The following is a 24083-nucleotide window of genomic DNA, read 5'->3' on the forward strand; positions in this document are numbered from 1 at the left end:
GCTCAATTTACTAGCTGTGAGTGTATTTGAGAGGCTGAGAAATATGCTTGAGCACTAGGTAAGACGTGTGCCTATCATGTGAATCTATTCGTGATATTGTTGAGAGATTCGAATCTCTTCGAGATTTTGTGAAAGGCTCAAAAATCTATCTGTGATATTTGCAGAGAGATTTGAATCTCTCAGAGATTTTTGCGGACGGCTCAAAAATCTCTCTGTGATTTTTGCACAGAGATTTGAATCTATCTGAGATTTTTGAGGACGGCTCAAAAATCTCTCCGTGATTTTTGTAGAGAGATCTGAATCTCTCTAAGATTTTTGTGGACAACTCAAAAATCTCGCCGAAGATTTTCTTAACAGATCCATATTTCTCTGCGGTCAGCTGGGACTCGGCCTGGGGAGAGAGAAAAGGATGTGTACGCCCGATTTAATGTCTTTGTGAGATTTTGGCTCACTTGTATTTGACCAGGGTATCTTGCAGAGATGTGCTAGGAATCAACTGTGTGTCCATATGATGTGCCAACAAGACCAGTATATCCTGAAAGGATGTTCTAGGAGTCTGCCGAAAAGGCTTAGAGGTAGAATAACCAGCGTATCTCGCGGGGATGTCCTAGGAGTTATCCGGAAACCTCAGCAAGTCGAGTCAGAGCCTAGAGCAGACATGACCAGTGCATCTTGTGATGATGTACTAGGAATCAGTCTTTGATCTCAAATAGGGTGAGTCGTGCTTACGGGAGATATGCAAATCTCTGCTCTGGTTCATAAGTCCATTGGGGACGTATTTACGCATCTACAGAGCCTACATGACCAGAAGCATCTCGTTGAGGACGTATACTAGGAATCATGGCATCACAATCAGCTGCGTCTCGCGAAAACATGCTGGAATTGTGGCTGTTCTGGTTCATAAATCAGCCCGAGACGTTTTAAGCTCTACAGAACCTACGTGACCAGAAGTATCTCATTGAGGATATGTACTAGGAGTCACGGCATCACGACCAGCAGTGTCTCGCGGGGACGTATACTAGAAGTCGTGGCTAAGAGTGCCTTGAAGGCCAATGGCTTAACCTCTCTCGTGAGAGTTGAATTTTGTCTACGGTCTTGAGATGGCGCTTTTGCCACTTATCCAAATTTCACCATCTACATTAAGTCCCCTACTCAGAGTAGAACCTTGATTTTTCTATGATGAGTATATTGATGGTTGTGTATCGTTCAGGCACGAATTTACAACTTTTTTGCGGAGTCCCCGATGCTTAGTCCTTGCTTGCTCTGATTCTGAACTTCGAGTTTACTCTGGATTTGGGAGATTTATGGACTTTTGTATTAGGAGACATTACTATTGTGACACTTGAGCCTTGATGCAGTAAAATTTCCGTTTTTGAGAGACTAGACTTACGAATTAGGGATTCTTTGACCAAAACCCTAATTTCTTCCTTTGGTACCACTCTGAGCTTGGAATTGTCCCTGTACTTGGAATACTGTTAGACATTTTTCATTGGAATACGTCATGGAAATAGAGTCTTGCAGAGCAAACTTCCATCTTGTTTGAATGGGATTTGCAAATTAGGGTTTACTTGGGAAAAACCCTAATTTTCTCTTTGTACGTCATTGACCTTCTGAGTTTGTGCAAGCGAGTATTTGGGGAAGAGAAGAGATTTGAGCGGCTTCCTGGCTGTCCGTGAAGTTTGGAAAAATCCTATGATAATAAATTGGCACTTGCTTTTGCAGTTACTGAGTTCCTATCCCATACAAATTCTAAATTCAGGCTTGTATTGCACTTAAACCCTAATTTCCCTCTTGTTCGCGTCTGACTCCTTTAGACACTCTGGATAGGCTTGACGAGACTTGGAAGGTGCGAATATATCTTGTGGGGTTAGCACCTTGTATGACTAGAACTTGTTCAATCCCTTATACAAATCAGATACTCCTTTTTCGAGAGAAAATACCTATCTTTGAAATTCAAGGGTATTTTCGTCAAAAAACTAATATGAGCATGATTTTTCTGACATGAAAGACTTCGTGGGATATTTTTGCATGGTCACGGCTTGAGAGAGGGAGAGAGGCGCATGTATGGTCTTGGTTTTGAAAATTGTGAACTCCAACTTCTTTGTTTTAGCTAAACTCCCTTTATTTTCTCTGACCTTCTGCTTTTCTGGATTCTTTTCAATCTCGTTCTTCTTCGGACACTTATAGAACTCAATATTCACGTACATGAGGCCTTTGAAATGAGTAGATGAGAGCTTGGTCGGTCTCTAGCTGTATTAAGGCTTCCTTCTTCGAAAATACTCAAAATTGTAATATAAGGGTATTTTGGTCAAAATCCCTAATGAGCTCGTTTTTGTTGAAGAGCAGTGATCTAACAGGGATTGAGAGAGGCTTAGAGAACTTTCTAAAATAATGGGAGAGGTTCGGTCTCCTCTCTTTTAGAATAAACCCCTTTTCACAAAATTCTTGAAATTAGGCCTTTTCAACAAAACCCTAATTCTCTTCGACTTTCGATCCCTCTAAAAATAATTCCGAGAGAATATATCACGTCCCAATGGCCTAGGAGAGCATCCTTACGCATGAAAAAGGTCTTGAACATGACTTGGAAGAGTTTTGGAAATAGAAAAGGCCTTGGTTTCCTTATTTGAGCCAAATTAGGGCTATTTTCCTCAAAGCCCTAATTTTCTTTAACTTTTGGTCCGTCCGAAAATTTCAAGAGAATAAGTGACGTCTTATTGTCTTAGAAGACTACTCCCACGCATAGGAAATGCTTGGACACGTCTTGGAGGAGTTTTGAAAGGAAAAAGAAACCCCTCAGTTTCCTTATTTGATTCAAATTCCTCTAATTTCTTCCTTTAGCTCCAACTCCTTTTTCCTATTTATTGATGGCCTCCCTTTTGAGATAGGCTTGAAAATAAAACTCTTTTCCTTATATTTTGGGCGTGACCTAGTTATGGAGGTCTTCTACTCGTTCTGTTTATATCAGGACTCTTCGTTTGGGTGTTCGTCAGAAAATTTCAGTTTTGAGAGACTTGCGTAGAATGGCCGTAAAATATTCATACCATGTCGTATTTGAGCTTCCAACCCCAATTTGAAAATAAAAAATAATTATGTATCCAAAACAAAAAGAATTACCCAATTCCGAGTTGTTAAGTTCAGTCAACCAGTCACGTACTTTTGTCATCAGGAATCCCGTACAAAATTTCAGAAGCGTTTCAGATTACGCTTACTTCGATGCTAGGACCACATATCCTAGATCGCTTGTTCGTTTGAGGCTCCCTTTGGATATGTTGTAGAAGAGATATAGATAAACATATTTTCTCAAGATAGTACCCTAAAATTCCTTACGAATGTTTGTCAGTTAGCGCGTTTTCTCATTGAAGTGTACAAAAATCCTAATTGTAAGAGGATTCCCATATTCCTTGATCCTTTGCATGTTGTGACGCCTTGAGTATGCCTCCTGGGGTATTATGAATTTACTAGCTTCCTTATATTAGCATAAGACGTGGCCTTTGTCTCCATGAACTCTAATCCCACCTATGAAGCAAATTTAGTCGTCAAACCTAAATTTCCTTTTTACTTCCATATCTCAATATACCTTGTTTGATTCCATATTATTTTGTAGAATCATGACGTGGGAATGACTCAAGATGTACTTACTGGAAATACAACAGAAATATCCTCTCTTGAAAATGCTTCAGCTACCCATCAGTCCCCAGGTCCTGGTGATTCTCGTGTCGAAGAAACCCGAAAAGATGAAGCACAGTCATCGAATATCGCTGAATATCCTACTGCGGGTCTTGATTTTGTTGGCCCTAGTGAGACCGTGAGCTCAAATGAAATACTCGTCGGGGGATTCGGTGTTGCTACCAAATATGCCAAACTGTACCGGTCAATTTGGCAAATATATGGCCACATTGCTAAAATGGAGATAATAACTTATGTTGTTCATCTATGATCGAAATAGTTAACGACTTGCTAGAGACTCTCGATGTCGTACGGTACTTGACTCTGAAAAACATTCCTTCTGGTTACTTCATAGATCTTGGAAAGCTCATGACCACTTGTGAAAATCTTCGCTTTAACGTGAGATGGCTCCGAGAACGGCTCAACAATATCCAAACCGAATTTGAAAAGTTGTTGCACTCTGGCCCTCGATCTTCAAGAGACGCTCTTCATGGTGAGAATGAGTTCGACCTTGGTAGTATGGAGATGAGGCGAGCTACGACAATTTTAGAGGACTTTCAGAAAGAGATTCAGAGTGCAGAGGCAACTGACCGGCATGAGGGTGATTTCCCGGGATCCATGTCTTGACTTCAGATGAGACACTTGCCGATGGATTTAATATCATGAGAATGATAAATCTGAATGGTCTTGCTTCTGATAATATTGTAAACTCTTTGGAGGGGCGCATAGTAGTCGAAGAGCTGGAACATGATAAGCAGGAAGATCGAGATAGAGAGCAAAGTGAAACAACCGAACGAGAAACAAGAGATTTTCTTTAAGGACCTCTGTTATTCAGGGTTGATATTTTCTTTTTCTGGACCTTTTCTGTACGCATCTTGTAAAGGAAGAAGACCCTTATGAGTTATTAATTTTTGCAAACCTTAGCTGGCTCTGTTGCTGTGCGAGTGGATGAAAACCCTAAGTAAAATTCGTAGTAGGAAGTCATTCCTTGTGCGATCTTCACTCCAGAGGTTCTAGAATCTTTATTTGACGTCCGATTTCAGTGGTTGACGCCAACTATCGAACAGAAAATACATGCCTTTCATATATTATAGAGAAAAATTAAGATCTGGAGATTGTTTTCAGGTGATAATTCTACGTGAAGTTGAACTCCGAAATATATGGTTTTACAGCAGCTATATATTCCTTCGAGTGTTTTGATGATATCTCTTGGACCATATTTTGAAACATCATTCCATTTTGACACGTGGTATGAGAGACATAGACGGATATTTTTAATCAAGGGCGTGTTGTCGAATTCTCTACCCATTTGTCTCAGTTCGTCGAGTTATGTGACGGATAATTTGAATGCTTATTTTACTTGATATAGTCATGTTACACGCGTATAAAACCCTACAACATCTTATCTTCAGTCAGGATCCGGACATAGTTGCAATTGTTGACTACAGAAAAGATGTCTATGGAGGAGAATTCGACGAGACTGGAGAGAGGTATGAGATTTCTCGAGTCACAGATAAGTCCCCTTCACGATTTTGAAGGTCGAACTCATAGCCCCCAATTAATAACATGTAGTAATGTGGGTTTGAGGAGTTGAATGGTCTTGATGTGTCCCGATATTTTGAGACTCTTGCACTGATAGTTTCTAAATCTTTTACGTGAAAACTAGATGTATGGGATACCTCATGTTGGTCATGTGGGTGCGTGACGTACGGTTCTTCATTAGTCCCAAGTTTGATATATGACTAGGGATTCTCATTGACTCGGGATGCTTGGAAAAATGAGGTAAAACCCTTGTATCATAAGAGATTGAGACTTAAGGCGAGAAATTGATATTCTGCGGGTTGGAGACGTATATGGAGAGTCGTGTAGAGTGTCTTCCTGGACAAGATGAAGTTGTCTTTCCGCTTCTACTAGGTGTCTTGACAGGGATTCATGTGAACTTGTTATCCAAATCATCTATCGAGATCAATCTTTCTTCTGGGAGAACAATGTACGCCTTCTAGGACTAGCAGAACTATGGATGTGGCTGAACAATTGATTTGTGGTGACTGTTCATGGGATAGTTCTCTTGAAATCTTCTAGACATTCCTTCACGCGTTATAATCGTGTTTTGACCTGAGAAAGTCATAAGTGATCGTCATATCTTTTCCTTCAGTCATTACGTCTGACTTTGACATATGAGGCGGCTTGTTGAGCCGTTTTATTAGAGAGAATAAGATTTAATTGTGGGAACTGCTACGAGCTTCTGGATGAGTAACTTATAGTGGAGCTGCGGTCTCGGATCCTTCCCCTGTTTACTTCAGTGACAGTAGTTGATTGTGATTGCATGTCGAGTAATGAAGTTCTATCTGAATTGTTGGCCTCATGAGTATCACTTCATATTTATTTTCCCTTGATAGGTTCGAGTGCGAAGATATTCTCCTTATCCATCTTGGGTGAATTGAGGTCTCATCGGAAAATGATACTGGATAATCGTTGGTGTATCTGAGACGGAGGCTCATCGAGACTTGTCCGTAACTCATAGGTCTAGTTCCTCTTCTTTCTGACAGAACGGGTGTTGAGGTAGTATATCGACTAGCAGCTTTGTATCTTCGGATAAAGCCGAGTTTCGGTTGAGCCTCGTCTTGGGATCTAGTTTTGCCTCATACTTTGTCGTGTTCTTTTCACGATCCTATGGAGCAGGAAGGTAGACAACATGTATCTTTTTTGGCAGTTTATGACCCTACGTGGATCTGCAACGCTTTTGACTAGGTCACGAATTTCTTGGAGCCTTTCCAAGTTTCTGCTAAGTTTATCCTGTAGACGACGAAAAAATAAATCCGAAGGAAAAAGAACTAGGTCAATCGGATACAGAATGAAAGAGTTATAAGTAAAATAGTAAAGTGAAGTAAACTTCCCGAGTCCCCTGTGATCAGGTTGAGGGCCTTTGATCTAAACGAATTTTGGAACAAATATTCGTTAGAATCTCCAAGTTTAGAGCGTCATATGGTCCTTGAGTTCCTTGAGAGTGATAAGGTCGGATGGATGGTTGCTCCTTTGCTCCATCGCGTTTGTAATGAGCTTTATCTTCTCCGGTGAGGTCGATTGCAGGCAAGATCTCATCAGTGTTATTCTCAGCATTTTTAGTACTCCTTCTTTAGGAAACGAGTACTCGATCTAGATTTTTTGTATATATCCCTACTGGTAACTTTAAAGGCGTTTTCAGATAAGTCTGGATGTCGAATCTGAGATTTTGTAAGATTCTGTTGAGTCTTCGAGAGTTCTCCTTGGTCCATATCCAAAGTTTTCAAGGATTAACAGTAGATTTTTCATGAAAATAGGTTACTAGGGCGTTATTTTATGCAGGAAGAGATCCATGTGATTCGGGACGCACTAACCTATTTACTAAGGTCAAACATTCATCTGAGAGAGAAAACTACTGGTAGGGATAACTCTCTCGGCTAAATATGTGATGGATTTATTGAGACTGAATCAGTGGAATGTTTTTGTGATCCGATCAATGGAATCGGTTTCCTTCCTAATAGTGATCGTGATTGATATATGTAACTGAGTGAACAACCTCCCACTGTGGTTGCCAAAATTTAGTTACCTAAAATCGGTGAGAGGCTAGATATGGGATTCTAGGGTTTTGAAAGTGAGTTTCGGGAGGTTGAGCACGAACACTCTTCGCCTAAACCACGCACAGTGGCCGTTCAAAGGCTTCTTCAGTCACAGGGAAGAAGGATTAGGGCTGGTCTTAGGAAGGGAAGCAGATGAACAGAGAGATCAAACAACAAGTTATTGCTCTGAGAGGTTATGAGAAAGATGATCGTAGCTTGGAAAATATATGACCTATTTATAGATGGATTCTCTAATCTCAAGTCGGTGAAGATAAGGATTTCTTTCCGTGACGTGCGGAACAATTCTCCCGTCTCTTCAGGAATAAGGATAAACTAGGTTGAGTTTATCTCATTATTCCACCGCCTTTATTCTCTTCTGCGGTAAGAAATAAGCCAGATATTTCTCACACGTGTCGTAGACCGCCAGACCAAAACCCTAATTGATATCCCCCTATTTGTGTGAAGCTGAGTCGGCCTTTGTGATGAAGTATTTTGAGAGAGAAATATTCTCTTTAGCTAAGTTAGATAAGATAGAGATATATTCTCTGATTTGTGAGAATGACTAGGATGAGTCACGTGAAAAGGAATGGAATTCCTTAGGAATCTTGTGCAGATTGTGAGAGGAGATGAGGCTGATCTCCCTCTTTCCATGGCCGGTTACACATGACATGTGAAAACCATATTATTGTTTGTAGATATCTTTGTTGAGCATGCGGTGCTCAAAAGAGCCTATCCACATTTTTTGGATAACCGTATATAATTCAGGCTCAATTTATTAGCCGTGAGTGTATTTGAGAGGCTGAGAAATAGGCTTGAGCACTAGGTAAGGCATGTGCCTGTCATGTGAATCTATCCGAGATTTTGTGGAGAGATTCGAATCTCTTCGAGATTTTGTGAAAGGCTCAAAAATCTCAGAGAGATTTTTGCGGACGGCTCAAAAATGTCTCTGTGATTTTTGCAGAGAGATCTTGAATCTATCGGAGATTTTTGTGGACGGCTCAAAAATCTCTCAGTGATTTTTGTAAAGAGATTTGAATCTCGCTGAGATTTTTGCAGACGGATCGAAAATCCCTCTGTGATTTTTGCAGAGAGATTTGAATCTCTCTGAGATTTTTGCGGACGGCTCAAAAATCTCTCCGTGATTTTTGTAGAGAGATTTGAATCTATCTAAGATTTTTGCGGACAACTCAAAAATATCTCCGAAGATTTTCTTAACAGATCTGTATTTCTCTGCGGTCAGCTGGGACTCGGCCTGGGGAGAGAGAAAAGGCTTTGTACGCCCGATTTAATGTCTCTGCGAGATTTTGGCTCAATTGTATTTGACCAGCGTATCTTGCAGAGATGTGCTAGGAATCAACTGTGTGTCCATATGATGTGCCAACAAGACCAGTATATCCCGAAAGGATGTTCTAGGAGTCTGCCGAAAAGGCTTAGAGGTAGAATAACCAGCGTATCTCGCGGGGATGTTCTAGGAGTTATCCGGAAACCTCAGTAAGTCGAGTCAGAGCTTAGAGCATACATGACCAGTGTATCTCGCGATGATGTACTAGGAATCAGTCTTTGATCTCAAATAGGGTGAGGCATGCTTACGGGAGATATGCAAATCTCCACTCTGGGTCATAAGTCCATAAGGGACGTATTTACGCATCTACAGAGCCTACATGACCAGCAGCATCTCATTGAGGACGTATACTAGGAATCATGGCATCACAATCAGCTGCGTCTCGCGAAAACATGCTGGAATTGTGGTTGTTCTGGTTCATAAGTCTGTCGGGGACGTTTTACGCTCTGCAGAACCTACGTGACCAACAATATCTCATTGAGGATATGCGCTAGGAGTCACGACATCACGACCAGCAGTGTCTCGCGGGGACGTATACTAGAAATCGTGGCTAAGAATGCCTTGAAGGCCAAGGGCTTAACCTCTCTCATGAGAGTTGAATTTTGTCTACGGTCTTGAGATGACGTTTTTTCCCCTTATCCGAATTTCACAATCTACAGGCATCCATACGATCTATCTTATCATCCTTATTGACAATTTTTTGGCGAAGGTTATCAACATGGCCTAGCTCAATGTTCAACTTTCTCTTCATCGGGCGATACTCTGAAGCAGCGTTTGTATGTATACTAGATATCTCGTCTAGGAAGACAATACTAAACTCAGGATATTGGCACTCCACGATCAGTCATAGATAATAAAGTTTTGAACAAGTAACTTTGGCTTCGGCTAGCTGCTGCTCCAATCCCCGGGCACGTTCCGGCTCCTGCTGTAACTGGGCGCGAAGACTCTCCATCTCCGCTAAATCCTTCTGCCGAAGAGCAGCCTACAACAACCTTCTATTGGCATCCTGGGGACATTACCTTTTACGACATCAATAACCATCCCCCATCAAAAATACGCAGTTGAGGAAAGACGACTTACCATAACGTTAAAAGTGTCTTTCAAACCGGCAGCATAGAGGGGCCATCATTGATCATTTCCTCGGCGGTATAGGTACTAAAATCGGGAGAAGTAAGAGCCCCTAGTGAATTACATAATGGGCCCGAGAAGGTGAAGAAGGTATTTCCACCCGAACTTGGGGTAGGGGAAACATAGCGCAGATTCTCCAACAACTCGTTCCCAGAAACATCATTCTTCCCGGAGGAAGATTCTTCCACATGCTTCGGCTCCTCCCCCCGCCAAAGCCACCAACTTCAGCCTCCATACCAAAGATTTCCTCGCCATCGTCATCATCAGACATCACAAAATCAACATCATCGGTTATGGCAACACCTTTACCAGCAGATGACCCAGTAGGCTGCTGGGGCATATTTTTCCTCGGGGCAGACTCATCGCCCTTTGACTCCTTACCCCTCCCATCAGGCTTCCCACCTACAATGGTAGATGAAATATCCGAAGGTTTCTGAGGAGACTTCCTCAGGAAATGAGATAAGGGTAGCCGATCATCGGGATCCTCACCACATTTCGCCGAAGCACCTCCAACCTCTCCTTTATCAGCTTTCGACTTCTGCACGCGAGTCATTGTCAGATCCATTCAAGGAAACAAATAGGGGCAAGTACATGTACTGAGAGAAGAGCAGTATATTTGTTACCTTTCCTGTCTCCTCCTCGACTCCTGCTTTATGACCTCTATCCCTCTTCCGAAGGGTTGGAACCCTAGGCTGACTACTCTGTGACTTAGGCTGCAAAAATACGGACAGATTAAAACATTACCTTGCTAATTACCCGGGCCGACTAATCAAGAAGATGAAATAACTTACCCGATCAGCATTAACTACCCAGAATGGATAAGACTCGGTAGGAGGTGGAAATTTGCCACTTAAAAGAGGACCACGAATGACAAGAGGGACCCGATCCCAGGCGGCATCACTCTCCTCCCTCAGGATCCTCTTCCAACATCAACTTCTTAAATCCCCCAGTTGGAACCTTATTGCGATGAGGACTAGCAGCAAAGCCGGCAAGATCACCATTGGTAGCAGTCCCGCTTTGATAGTTGCCGACGAAGCTGGCAGAGGTGTTATCACTCGCTTGAGAAGGATCATAAGTCGACCAAGGAGTAGGAGAGCAATCGCCCCGTCCTCGCCTCTCTCACTCAACCATAAGGCGAAAGGTGTTACCATTCCATTGAGCTAGCGCACGGGATGGACGAATCTTGGATAAGACCTCATACATGAAAGGACGGCTAGGATCATACAACGGAAAGCGTAACCCGAGCTCTAATTGACCTTTAGTGATAATAGTCGCCTCGGACGAGTGAGAAAACTTAACGTCTTCCTCCTTTTTTAAAGTGCCCTTCTGACACGACAGGAGACTGACGTCATATCCATGAAGGTTGAAGTCATCCTTCAATTGGTTGATGAATTGTTCATCAGTTAAGTCCTTAGCAACCTTCTTGTCATTCCTACATGAAAACGGAGGAGAACCATCAGAAAAGATAGAATTAAGAGCGCGGTGATCATGATGAGAAGGACTATCAACAATAAATAAAGAATCAATGGAAACACCATCCTCGTCGGAAAAGGTATAACTCACACACCTCTTTTCGGTCATAGAAGGAGTTGGAGTAGCCATGGAAGAACTAGAGAAGAAACAGGAAGCAGAAGATAGGAGGTCGGATGATGAAGATGAAAAGCGAAAATAGCAACAACAGCAGCAGTACCAGAAGAACAGTAACAAGACTTAGGCAAAACTAGGGTTCTGGAAGAGGGAGTCTAAAGACAAAGATGATCAAAAACAAAGAAGCAATGGAGGAGAGGTGGTAAAAGCAAGGAAAGAGGAAACATCTGCTCTAAAGGGGATGAATGAGGAATCGAGGAGTTAACTGCTGAATTTATATCACAAGCAGTTATGACCGGAGGAGAAGGTAGCAAGTCATAAAGCTGATGTTAATGGGGAACAGCATGGCGGGAAAAACGTCTTGGATAGAAGCGTGGAAGCCGAAGCAGTTTCTTCCCCTCGTGTCAAACACACGAGTGAAAGAAGAGGCATAAATGTAGGTGCAAATAATCCACAGACCTAGGTGGAGTAATCCTAGGCTACACCGTACCGATGATAAGGAAGGAGCATAGCACCGAATCATTCCCCTCGGATCTGGGCACGAAGAAAGAGATATGTGGAAGAGCCCGAGAAGCTAACACGTGTAAAGGTAAAGCTCGGATGTGATGTTTGTCGGACGTTAGGGTAATAAGTACACTGACAGGGTAGTTGGAGAAGATAAGAAGAATCTGGTCAAAGTGGGACCAATAACTAATAACATCGGGACAGAGAACGACATCAGGTCAAGCTGCATCAGATGGTCGACGTCGAGAAGAAGGATATCGGGAGCCATGTGTACCAATGTCGGGCCAATGTCTCGGGCAGAACATCATTTATCACCCAAGAAGAACGTCGAAGAAGATACACTATGACTCACACCATATTTTGAATGTATCAACATGTTAGCTATAAATAGAGAGCCTTGTAGAGAGCTAAGGACCAAGTGATCCAGCGAGAGGGAGAGAACACTAAGAGCTTTGTGGAGATAATAGAGAGCTTGCTAGTGAAAAACACCATTTGTAACCTTGAATCAAGTAATAAGATCATCTGTTTCACCCCGTGGACGTAGGTAATCATACCGAACCACGTATATCTTGTGTTCATGTCCGTCTCTTACTTGTTTACTTAGATTATGTGTTCTTGAGATTCATTGGGTGTAGTAGTAGGAATTTCTACATCTACAGAGATAAAAGGAAAGTGTACACTTTGCTTACGCTAACTGTATCTAACATGAACAAAATAAAAGATACATGAAATTGAACATCTAGTCTTCGGCACAACACAAGTACATAGGAAACTGGTAACTAGAATAATATATCTTACGTTTCTGTTAAATCTATTTTAAGAAAATGCAACTTTGCTAAGTGAGAGGAGATAATTCTTTTTTCTCTTTTAACACCATTTTTTGGGTTTTGAACATTAGCCAAACTTGAGTCCAATGTTGTGCACACTCCTTTAAGGAGTGTCCACAAAACAAAGCCATCTTATTGGTTCCACTAAACCCGCCGTTAACTAATAAATTTAAATCATTTTTTATTTTAAAAAATCTTTAAAATGGCTACAGGATATACACAATATCAAATATTACCTCAAATATGGGATTTCTAAAAAAAATGATCTTAATTTTGTTATTAAAAACTCCAAAAACGTGGTGGTGGATTGAATTTGTTATTAAAAAACATGATGTTGAGCAGCTGATCATCAACGAATTTTTACCCAGGACATGTATCAACAAGGGCTTACTGCAAATCCTCTTGGTGTTTTTTCTAGAACTCATGCTCATCCATATAATATTTCCATCTCTGAAAACCAAGTACAACTCGTATGATGAACATGTTTATGTCATAATAGGTAGAAAATTATGCATCGCTCCAAGTTCTTCTTGCGAAACAAGAGTCTGCTTAAAACAAGTAATGCTCATAGGGAGACAAAAAGATTGACGCGGCGATAATTTTTGCAGTACTATTTTTTCAGATATGCATTTTGGGTTTAAGAGATAAAATAGACTCTTATTCCTTTTAATGTTACTAGTTTTCATCTTTCTGCAAGTTTTATTACTTTTTTTTTTCAAGTAAGATACACAAGGTATTTTAATGTTATCTTGTGCTACTGCTTGGTAAGAATTCAAAGTAGTTTCTTTTTTCCCTTTTTGATCGATGAATTCGAACAATCAATCAAGCTGGGGTTTTATACATGTATTTGATTACCATAGAGGCGTGTGAATCTCTCACGACTCTTTGAATTTGTTGAATTACCTGCTTGCTTCCCTCCTTTCTAGTACAAAATTGCAACAAGAAAACCAAACTCAGTGGATGATATCTCAGTAGGTGATCTCACGAGATGATGAGAATGATTTTTCTTTTTCATCACCATGGTTGGACCTACAAAAAACTTGGTTGAATTCTCTATCGTGAGAAACAATCGGAAAAAGTCAATATTAATTATCTATTTCCTATTTTAGCTAATTTGTAGGTATTATTAGAAATCCTGTTACCATTTTTGGATTAATATATAAAAATAAAAATAAAAGAAAACTGATTTTTGATATACAGTTAACGGCGGGTTTAGTGGAACCAATAGGATGGCTTTGTTTTGTGGACACTCCTTAAAGGAATGTGCACAAAATTGGACTCGCCAAACTTCCTACTTAAACAGAAATTTTTACACCACTATTTCCACTTTTAACACCATTAGATGTAGATATTACATATCCTAGATAAAACGAAAAAGAGGGAAACAAACAGCGCAACAAAAGAAAGAACTTCCCAATACCACTGGATCTAATTTTCATGCCTTATGTTGTGCATATATAGATGTCCTAACTGTCTGATGAGAGGCCAAAGCTTTTCCATTCACTAGAATTTGTTCAGAGAAATCAACACGGATAGACTTGAACTGGTAGCGCTATACAAATTGTAGAAAAGAAATATCAGAGCAAAACTGAGAAATAATCATCAGTAAAAAAATATATCAAGAGAAGATATAATCCCCAAAACATAGTTCGTATGGATCAGATTTGACCTTACACAAATCTAGACCATCTTTGTATATAAATTACAGTAAGAGAAACCCAAAGCATATTACTAGCTATGAGTTTTGACTTATAAATAAAAATCAATCAGCCACCTATATGGTTGGATAAACTAAAGACATTGATCGGCATTGTCATGTTGAAACTTTACAAACATAGCAACTCATGCAAATTTCACATCTGAAAAGCAGCTTGATACAGAATGTGGTATTTTCGGCAATTGTTCATTGGTTTGGTCCACACTTACATTTCCAGTTCTCTTATAATATAGCTTGGTTTCTTACAAGGGGTGGTAAGGCATATACCCCCACCCCTCTAAATCATGATTCCTCTTTCGTATACAGAAACAGTAACCAGACACCAATTTCGTTTAGCACAGGGAAGAAAGATAATCAGAGCGGTGGAATGACAGGGGGGAAGAGGAGTTTGCAAAATGACCCCAGTTTGGAAAAATGAGCTCATTGTGCACTACTAGCATTGTCTGGAAGCAGTAGCAACATTTCTATCTAGCTCCCGAAATTGCCACAATGTAGAAACCAGTTCCACGCTGTTTTCAAACATTGAACCTAATCTTTAGTGCACCACAATGTATCAAAATTGTTTATCGTAATAGACCTAATTTAGATATAGTTTCAATATCATGAAGAAGGCACCTAATAATACACACAAAGACAGGCTGCAACTTCAATAGAGTTTCAATATCATGTTTTACTGTTTTATTTGCTCATGCGAAACCAAAAATATTTCTGAAACTACAGTGACAACAAAATACGCGACACACTCATGATCCAAGTGTTAGCTGAGTGAACATACCCGTGCCTTCCAATAAAAATCAATTTCACGGAAGTAAGGTTCTACCAGTGTCAGCAGATCCCCCTCCTTGATCTGTTAGGAAGAAAAATTAAATTAGTCAATGCCAATAATATTTGCAAAGGCAAAGTTCATCCTTTCCAGATATGAAGCTGTCAAGAACAAGAATCATAATGTATAATCCTCTTATACATAACTTGGAAGTTTCTAACCTCTAGAACTATATAAAAGAAGCTTTCAATTTAGTGAGAAACAAGATTATCCATAGGTGAAGTTATGATGGTATCAAGTCTGTGTAACACTTAAGCTTGTCATACAGCTCAAAGGCATTTAAGGAGAATTCTGATTTCTTTCTAGTTATGAATCCTTCACGAGTTCAAGTAACTTCGGCCGGTATCGAGCTTTTAAATTGCTCAAACTAATTAAGGCAGAAGCCGCAGCTTAAATAGTCCTAGGTTGGTTGATTTTGATATATCCTTACGAGAACCTAGACTACCCAAACTTACAGATGACTACAAACACATAGTAGCGTGAACAACTCAAATGAGAAAAAACAAACAGATATCTTGATGCGGGCCTTCTTGCCATTTGTGGTGCTACACCTGATGCTATCCAAGGAGGAATTCCTGATAAAGAGACGGCTAAGGAGGTAGTGGAGGTCGTTCACTCATCGTTTATTGGTCCAACTGTGCTTGGTTATCACTTACATGAGTGGGCTGTTTTCAATGAAGTGTGATGGGGCCAGGTAACATAGGAGTACATATTCTTCAAACCGCAGAACTGATCTATAAGCTTTGTGGTTTGGACATGTTTCTACCTGATGACTATCTAGTTGAACAAACAATAAATTCTGTTCCAGAAAAGGTTCAGGCTTGTGATAGGAAGTGAGATGTGAACTGCAACACTTGAGATGTGAATAACCTGATCCCTCAACGAGTACAAGAAATAGGATTCGACGTAAAAGACAAGAGTATGCACACTATTCTGCCTTAGGTCCTGCTAAGAAGAATTTTAAAGTGCCAACAAAATAAGGAGAATTGTTTGGGACAGCAGGAGGAAGAGTACCTAAATTATATCATTGTTTCTTTTATAAGAAGAATGAGGTTTGTTGAAGTGTTGTTGTGGGGTTATAGACAACAGGCCCAAAAAACTGTCGGTTAACATACGCTAATTCTCCAACAATTTACCTAGCTCAAGCCCAAACCCCTGTCGGGTTGAGCCCACGCAAGTTCTCAATACCCTACACAAATTGGATATGACTGAGTGTTCTAAAACATTAAAGGAATTCGCTTGTCAGAAAACAAGAGGGAAATGTCTGAAGCATAAGGCACCAATTTCTTCTAGTCAAGACATTAATAAAAACTTAATCAAGTCATCTGCCATCTTACCACATCAGCACGCAGCCCATACACCGAGAGGATGAAACAAGTCTGCTCTGAATCGCATGCTAAATAGTATCTGCAAAGTAATACAATACAGGCCAAAAGGGCAATATCATGTCCAAATCCTACTCACGTGTTGACAAGACTTCAGAGTTCATGTAATAATGATATGAAATATAATTGGCATATAATGGTTCAAAAAAATAAAGGCATTTCCATTGATAGCGGGACAACCTGATGAAGAGAAGCACTTTTCCCACAAGGAAGCTGCATTATCATATTTAAATAAGTTTGTATGGGAAATAGACTTACAAGGGAGCTACATTGTTATATTTAATCAAGAGAAACACTTTCCCCACAACCTCTACTGCTTTATTTGACCCTTCCTCGAGGACACTTAAAGTGGCTTTCTTGTGTGAAGAGTTCACTTAAAAATTCAAAATATAGGCAGATAAGAAATCACAAAGGAATGAGGCAGAAGAACTAACAAAGAAAATGATCTAACAAGAGGAAAAAGGACTAAATTTTGATACATACACTTTACCCCATGCAGTGATAAGGTTACAGATGCAAATCGCTTAGCCCTAGCATGTTCCTGTAAAAAGAAATTAAGAGTCAGCTTATGTATTTGAAAGAAAATATAAATGGGAAAGGATAATTTGAAAGACTCGGCTTATATAAAATAAAAATGGGAAAGGAAAAAATAAATATGTATTTGGAAGACTCGGCTCATATATATATAATGAATAGAATGGAAGAAAATAAAAATGGATTACCTTGAAGGAAGCCTCAATTTTGTCAAGAAGGTGGACTATCTTCTTTACCTCCTCATTAGCATTGAGGCCAGGATCCTTCAATGCAGCAGCTTCAAATCCACTAAGTGCACGCTCGTAATTTTCTAGATATTTGTTAACCTGGAAATATATACCTTTCAAAATGATAATTAATACTAATATGACACAATGCATTGACTAGGGAGGACTGAGGAGAAGAATGGGAAAGAATTATAAAACCAAGCTATTTTGTAAAATTGATGATTATTACTGAACCGGGATATGATAACGTTACTAAATTTTTTAAAATAGTGGGAGTACTGAAATAAAACTCCGCAAACCTACAAAACAGCGGTGATACAGGTAACTGTGTCGGTGCCAGACACCATAAGAGGTTTAGGATACATAGAGCAAGAAAAAACTGAAACATGACATAGCATTAGCAATAAAGTGCTTATTTTTTGGTTATAATTTGTAGTGTTAGACAACTGTTTATTGTTGTATATATGTGCCAAGTGTTAACTAATCAGTACATACTAAAAAAAATTATCGATAAAGAATTTGGTGCTGACGAATTTCGATCACTACATACTATGTTCGGATATTTTCCCCATAAAGTATTCATGCCGGATACAAGTGCACATGGCAACAGCTTAGCTAAAGGGTTAAGATTTAACACTTTTACAGCTTAGTTCTACAAAGCATAAAATGATAGTAGAAGAAAGAATGAAAAAACAAGAAAAAGACACATGGCTGCTTTTCTCTTCAAAATGGTGTCACATTATTCAAAATATAACTGATGTATACGTAAGATTATACATAATTAATATAGTGGATATCATTTCACGTTTCCTAGTTGTTTTTCTGATAAAAAATGTTATAATCATAAGGGGTCCTTCCTCGATCCGTACCAGAATGTAAATCTGGTAGATTCTGGACAGCTAAACTTACACAATCATTATCTTGTAACAGAATTAAAAAATAAATGGTGGTCTAGGAAACTGCGACGAACCCAGGCAGTTCTTAAGTTTTTTGGCAGATAAATTTAAGTACTTTCCCTTGGACCTCTTCAATAATTGAAGGTTGTGCACATCCTAACCCCACCTCTGTTAGATGTAAATAATCTGCTCACAGTGCTGTGATCTCCAAGAAATTATTCAGATTTAATGGAGAAAAATGTTGTAAAATTCTAGAATCTAGACTTACAGTGGCACAATTGAAATGTAGATCTGGATTATTTTTCATCCGCTCATCTTTCTCCTAGAAAAAATTACCAGACAAGAAAATTAAGTATGTGGAATAAGTTGAGACAAATAGGATAAACAATGGATTAAATTTCTTAAATCAGGTTTATCCAGTAACATAAAAAAAAAAACTCGCTAGAAATCAACCTCACTTTCATAGAAAAACTGCATCGGTAGGAAAAACTGGTTACTGTTGGAAGTTTTACTAATGCACACTTACAGCATTCTGGTAAGCTTTCAAAGACTGTACAAGTTTTTTATGTTCCCATGATCCAGTGACAAAAAAACTTGTGAGGCATGCATTTCCTAAATTATCTGTCAGAGGAGAAAAACAACCTTCAAACAAGAGATAAACTGAAAAGGAAAGGTAAACACAGTCAACACGGTGAACAGCACATCTTCTCCAAAATAAATGGGAATCAATAGTGAGTCTTAGCCTCTTAACTTGCCAACCAAATTTTATGTCTTAATGTTCTATTTCTGTCCTTTTTCAAGATAAATTATAAGTTATAACTGTTAAAAGCAATCCATAACCTCCATCCCTCCCTCTAATCCACTTTTTCCCTTACTTTCCCTCCCCTTTTTTTCGCCTTCAAAACTTGCAACATTACGCCTAAACATGGTACACACTTTACCAACAAAAAGCAGCAAAAGATTTAAGCCTTATATGGGCAGTCATCCATGGCCTTGTAGTAGAAGAACAAATAATCAGTATTTAGATTCGAAGAGTTCAAATTTCGAGACACTGGAGAACTATGACATAATACAATCTTATAAAGAATATCAAGCAACTCTAAATACAATTATTTCATGTCCCATGATTGCAAAGGAAGAAAAGCAGAAGGAAAACATAATAACACAAGTAGGTAAGGTTGAGAAGACTTACACCATGAATTTCCATCCTTTATATCCAAGGTGATAGCTTCCTTTGCATGCTCAATACTTTGTTCGACAACTTCTGCCTGATTCTCAGAGCCTACCGAGAAATAAAAAACAAATTAGCAATTAAAATAAAAGTACACCCTGCAGTGCATAGTAAATGAAAGAATCCCGCTTGAAACTGATCCATAAGAATAGAATCTGCATGCACTAAGAAATTCACCTTGAGCCAAGCTCCTCTCAAGCATTGACAACTGACAAAGTATCTTCTTGTTTGGACCCTGCAATTTGAAGGCAGTACAGGCAATCAATACATGAGATCTACTTCAACATTGTCTGCACCAAATAAATATCTTAGTAGTTAAAACAATCCTCACTACAAAAATTGACCTTCTTTAGAGCTAGAGAAAAACAATTCTTTGCAGAAAGAAGGTCTCCCTTCTTCCAAATGCAATTGCCTAAGCAAAGCCAAGCATCTGCAAGAGATGGATTCAACTTAACCTGCAACATCAAATACCAAATTCAACCCATGATTCATTGCTAAGGCAGTACTCGTACAATAAATTACCATCAAGAGAGCAAAAAGGTTTGAGAACCACATACAGCTTTTGAAAGATGATCTTCTGCTTCTTTCCGGTAATCAGGTAATACATCTAGTATTTTTCCTCTTAAAAACTCATAGGTTGCACGTTGTGTAGGAGATTTCCTTTGAGCTACATATTGCAGAGAGACAGGTCACAAGTGTAATATAACAAAAGAGAGAATTAACAGAACATAATAACTTAAGGATTCACTCGGTTCTGGAGAAAAATATAGGATGTTGATTAAAAGATGGACAAAGTATTTAACCGCTGCAAGAAAAACAGAGAATTAGAGTTTTAAAATGTTTAAAAATGTCATTGAATGATATTTAAAATGTTCAGAAAACAGAAGTGCATTTCACAAGTTTCTGACAGCTAAAAGTGGACAATATATATGCTATGGTCCAATCAACGGATTTGCAAGTTGCAATTTATTAATCTAACTCTAACTAATTTATTGGGCAGGTTGGTTGTTCAAACCTTAGGCCAGGCGGGTTGACCTTTAAGAAAGATTAATTTAATTTCGAGTCGCAATTAACACCTCTAGCTGTAAAATGTAAATGAGGATGGTTCTGTTGACATTATGATCACAATCTCTTGTAGAGCCCATGTAGAGATGAACGGGGCTTAATTCTGCAAGTTAGCCATTAATTTATCCAAATGTTGATACTATAGGTCTGAGTCGTCTGACAAAACAAAAATGCATTGAAATCAGCATGCCAATTGTACTTCTTACTGACTTATATGAATATCTCAATTTTAAGCATTACAATACTATTTTTCAACAGCATGTTAAGCGTATAGGGTAACCATAAAGGCTTACAGCCCACTCATTATACTCTTAGTAAAGATCAGGTTTGATCAAAAAAAAAAAAAAGGGTTGGCAGCTCCGCAACTCCGAAAAATTTGTACCTTAGGTAGCAGTCGTGACAGCAAAGATTAACATCAAAAATTGAAAACGTAATCACATCTAATCACCACTACCTTTCTCATTCTCTTTATGGCCACTCTACTCTTTCCTAGTTCAGAGGTACCAGGCATATATGTCATTCCCATTGCAAACCACATCAATCCTTCACAAACTCACCAGCTGTGTGCCACTCTTGGCTGTTATTGCCTGACTGCACCTAAACTACCATAAAATCCTAAAGTATAAATATTGGCTGATTCTTGTCTGACCGGCGACCACTTCATTATAGCTCACAACACATTCGATTTTGGAATGACAAAGCAAAAACAGATTTGCATAATACTGAGGTGACATGACCAAACAACAGATTCAAAACCCTTCTTAGGAAGGAAAGCGAAAGGTAATGGCGCTTACACTTAGCACACCTAACTGACCGTAATATTTCAGGATTATTCTACGCGTTATTTTAATCACAACTCGAAAATCCCCTTTTTTGAAGTGTTCAACAAATCATCCACATCAATATAACTACATCTAATAGTAAACCTAAAACAATAAAATTAGAGAATCTTTGAGAGAATAGGTGAAACCTGAGGGAATGCAATTGAGGAGCTCAAGAGCAAGATCTGCTTCAGTTTGCAACTTGGAGATTTTCTCTTGTTGGTTGGCCGGGAAATACGTATCTCGCAAATGGTAGAGATCCTCAGCTGCTTTGGTGGCTTTCGCCATTAAATTTTCATCTATATGTTGATCTTCGCTGCTCATTTTCAACAAGACCCTTACGTAGGTGAAAGACAGAGAGAAGTACTAGGGAATGTCCCTGTATTGAATTGGGTGTAAAACGAGCCAGGAGACCGTGGAGCAGAAAACAAACGCCCTTGACCTATCGGACCTAGTGCCGGGTGAGCAAACGATCCGACTAGAGGTGGGACAAAAAGGCTGAGATAGATGCGGGCCGAAGATTAACAGGGGTGCACTTTTTGTGAAGCCCCGTACGAGCGGTACCTTTTTCTCTCAGTCCGTGTTTGGGTGAGAAAAAAAAAACATGGCCCATGAGATCCATCCTAATTTGAACAAAACGTATCGGAGGATAGTATTTGTGAGTAAAAAAGTTTTACGGGGTGAAAAGTAAAATGGTGGAGTTGGCGATGCTAATCAAAGTAAATTGTCTAAATCCTTAAACAAATGCATTGTGGGGGGTGTTTTGATTTCGAGAGACCAATCTATACGATCCTGGCCTAAATCAATAAATGGTCGTTCCAGTATCGATTTGGTCACAATGGAAGAAAACTGGTCGATTTATAGGGAGGGAAACTAAGAAGGTGTTGAGATCAATGAAGATTGAGTGTGAATATGTTGAACTCGAAAACGAGAGAAAACTTTTGTATGGTGTTTCTGGAATATGGTTGTCATATCATGTCAATAGGTTGAAAAACCTATTTGTAGCAGAGATAGTAACACATCGATCTCTGGTAAGTGGTGACAGTTGCAGAGGAGTAGAAGATGAGGGATGTGGGAAATCACGGTGAAACCAGTTTCGCTTCGTTAGGGAGACTTGATGGTTGTCAGACCACTACTCCATTCACTCCTTCAACTGCCAGCACGATTACTCACTTTCTCATCGTGGTTGTAATGTAAATAGTATAATCGAACCGATCATAGCCGATCACATACTCACTTTCTCGTCGTGGTTGACAAACTAGGATCAGAACCGATCAGGCTTTCATATCAGGAAAGAGATTATCAAAATAATTTTTCTCTCGGTTTCCACAACCACTCACCCCACAAAGATATGGCGTTTAAGCACCAGTTCAATATAGAAATCCGTCCATTGTTTTTTTATTCCCTGCAAGACAAAAAAATAACAAAAAGAGACAAACTTTATAAGAGAAAGGTCGACAAGATCTTATCTTTTACGTGTCAAAGTAAAAAGCTAAAACAGAAACTCATATGTATACTAAATACACAACTTATGAAACATAAATTGATAATAGTATAACCGTTGAAAATGCGGGAGTATAACAACCACACCCAATATTTCGATTAGCAATCTGTATGGACTAACTCCAATATAGTTTCTAGATAATCAACTAGACAGTTAGACTCAATCTAGGTAAAAGTATATAGAGGAGTTAATATCTCTTCTCTTGATTTGATCTTTACTCAAGCAAATAGAAATCTGCGAGTCTTTATCAATACAAGGATAATAAACTTGGATGGTACTAAAGACCAATATCCAAGGATCAATCAATTTCCAATCAACAACCAAAGGTTGGATTTCACAATTGATCGATACAATGCACAACCTGTATTATTTCAATTATATAAAAATATATAATGCGAAATAGAAATAACACAGACACCAGAAATTTTGTTAACAAGGAAACCGCAAATGCAGACAAACCCTGGGACCTAGTCCAGATTGAGCACCACACTGTATTAAGCCGCTACAGACACTAGCCTACTACAAACTAACTTCGGTCTGGACTGTAGTTGAACCCTAATCAATCTCACACTGATTCAAGGTACAGTTCCACTCCTTACGTCTCTGATCCCAGCAGGATACTACGCACTTGATTCCCTTAGCTGATCTCACCCACAAAGAGTTTTTATGACCCAAAGTCGAAGACTTTAGTAAACAAATCTGTATCACAGAAAAGTCTACAAGGATAGATAAATTTGTCTCCCACAGATAAACCTAAAAGTTTTTGTTCTGTCTTTTGATAAAAATCAAGGTGAACAAGAACTAATTGATAAACCGGACTTATATTCCCGAAGAACAACCTAGTATTATCAATCACCTCACAATAATCTAAATCGTATGGTAGTGAAACTAGATATTGCGGAATCACTAACGATGAGACGAAGATGTTTGTGATTTCTTTTTATCTTCCCCTATCGGAGATATAATCTCAAGTCAATTATTCAATTGAACTCGTACGATAGAAAATGGCAAGATCAGATCGCTCAACTACAAGAGAAGTAGTTTCGTCTGGCTTCACAATCCCAATGAAGTCTTTAAGTCATTAATCGACAGGGTCTCGAGAAGAAACCTACGATTAAAGGAGAATCGACTCTAGCAAACCAACTAGTATCACACAGGAGGTGTGGGGATTAGTTTTGCACGGTTGCTAGACGTCTCCTTATATAGTTTTCAAATCAGGGTTTGCAA

General features: G+C 39.2%; 1 protein-coding gene across 2 annotated transcripts; it reads right to left on the reverse strand.

Moving 5' to 3' along the window:
* Nucleotides 1–13811: 13811 nt before the first annotated feature.
* On the reverse strand, nt 13812–21727 carry LOC113298377 (tetratricopeptide repeat protein 5-like). 2 transcript variants are annotated; one of them, XM_026547104.1, is made up of 13 exons: nt 21502–21727; nt 20024–20133; nt 19811–19921; nt 19644–19701; nt 19428–19517; nt 18762–18856; nt 18504–18557; nt 17301–17438; nt 17062–17119; nt 16837–16951; nt 16531–16600; nt 15146–15217; nt 13812–14205 (listed from the first exon to the last, which is right to left on the reverse strand). In XM_026547104.1, the coding sequence occupies exons 1-13, from the start codon at nt 21674–21676 to the stop codon at nt 14089–14091; spliced, it is 1263 nt and encodes a 420-aa protein (XP_026402889.1). In that variant the 5' UTR covers nt 21677–21727; the 3' UTR covers nt 13812–14088. The 2 variants fall into 2 exon arrangements, with proteins under 2 accessions (XP_026402889.1, XP_026402890.1); XM_026547105.1 differs by lacking the exon at nt 13812–14205 and adding an exon at nt 14243–14879.
* Between the last annotated feature and the right edge of the window lie 2356 nt (nt 21728–24083).

This window comes from Papaver somniferum, chromosome 7 (assembly GCF_003573695.1).
Source record: "Papaver somniferum cultivar HN1 chromosome 7, ASM357369v1, whole genome shotgun sequence".
NCBI lineage: Eukaryota > Viridiplantae > Streptophyta > Magnoliopsida > Ranunculales > Papaveraceae > Papaver > Papaver somniferum.

Excerpts from the sequence above, each read along its gene's own strand:
- LOC113298377 (XM_026547104.1), bottom strand. The coding sequence starts at position 21,676 with ATGAGCAGCGAAGATCAACATATAGATGAAAATTTAATGGCGAAAGCC. Across the intron at positions 17,120-17,300 it reads AAATTGAGGCTTCCTTCAAG|GAACATGCTAGGGCTAAGCG; the intron begins GTAATCCATTTT and ends TTCTTTTTACAG. Across the intron at positions 14,206-15,145 it reads ATTTTTATTGGAAGGCACGG|CGCTACCAGTTCAAGTCTAT; the intron begins GTATGTTCACTC and ends CAATTTGTATAG.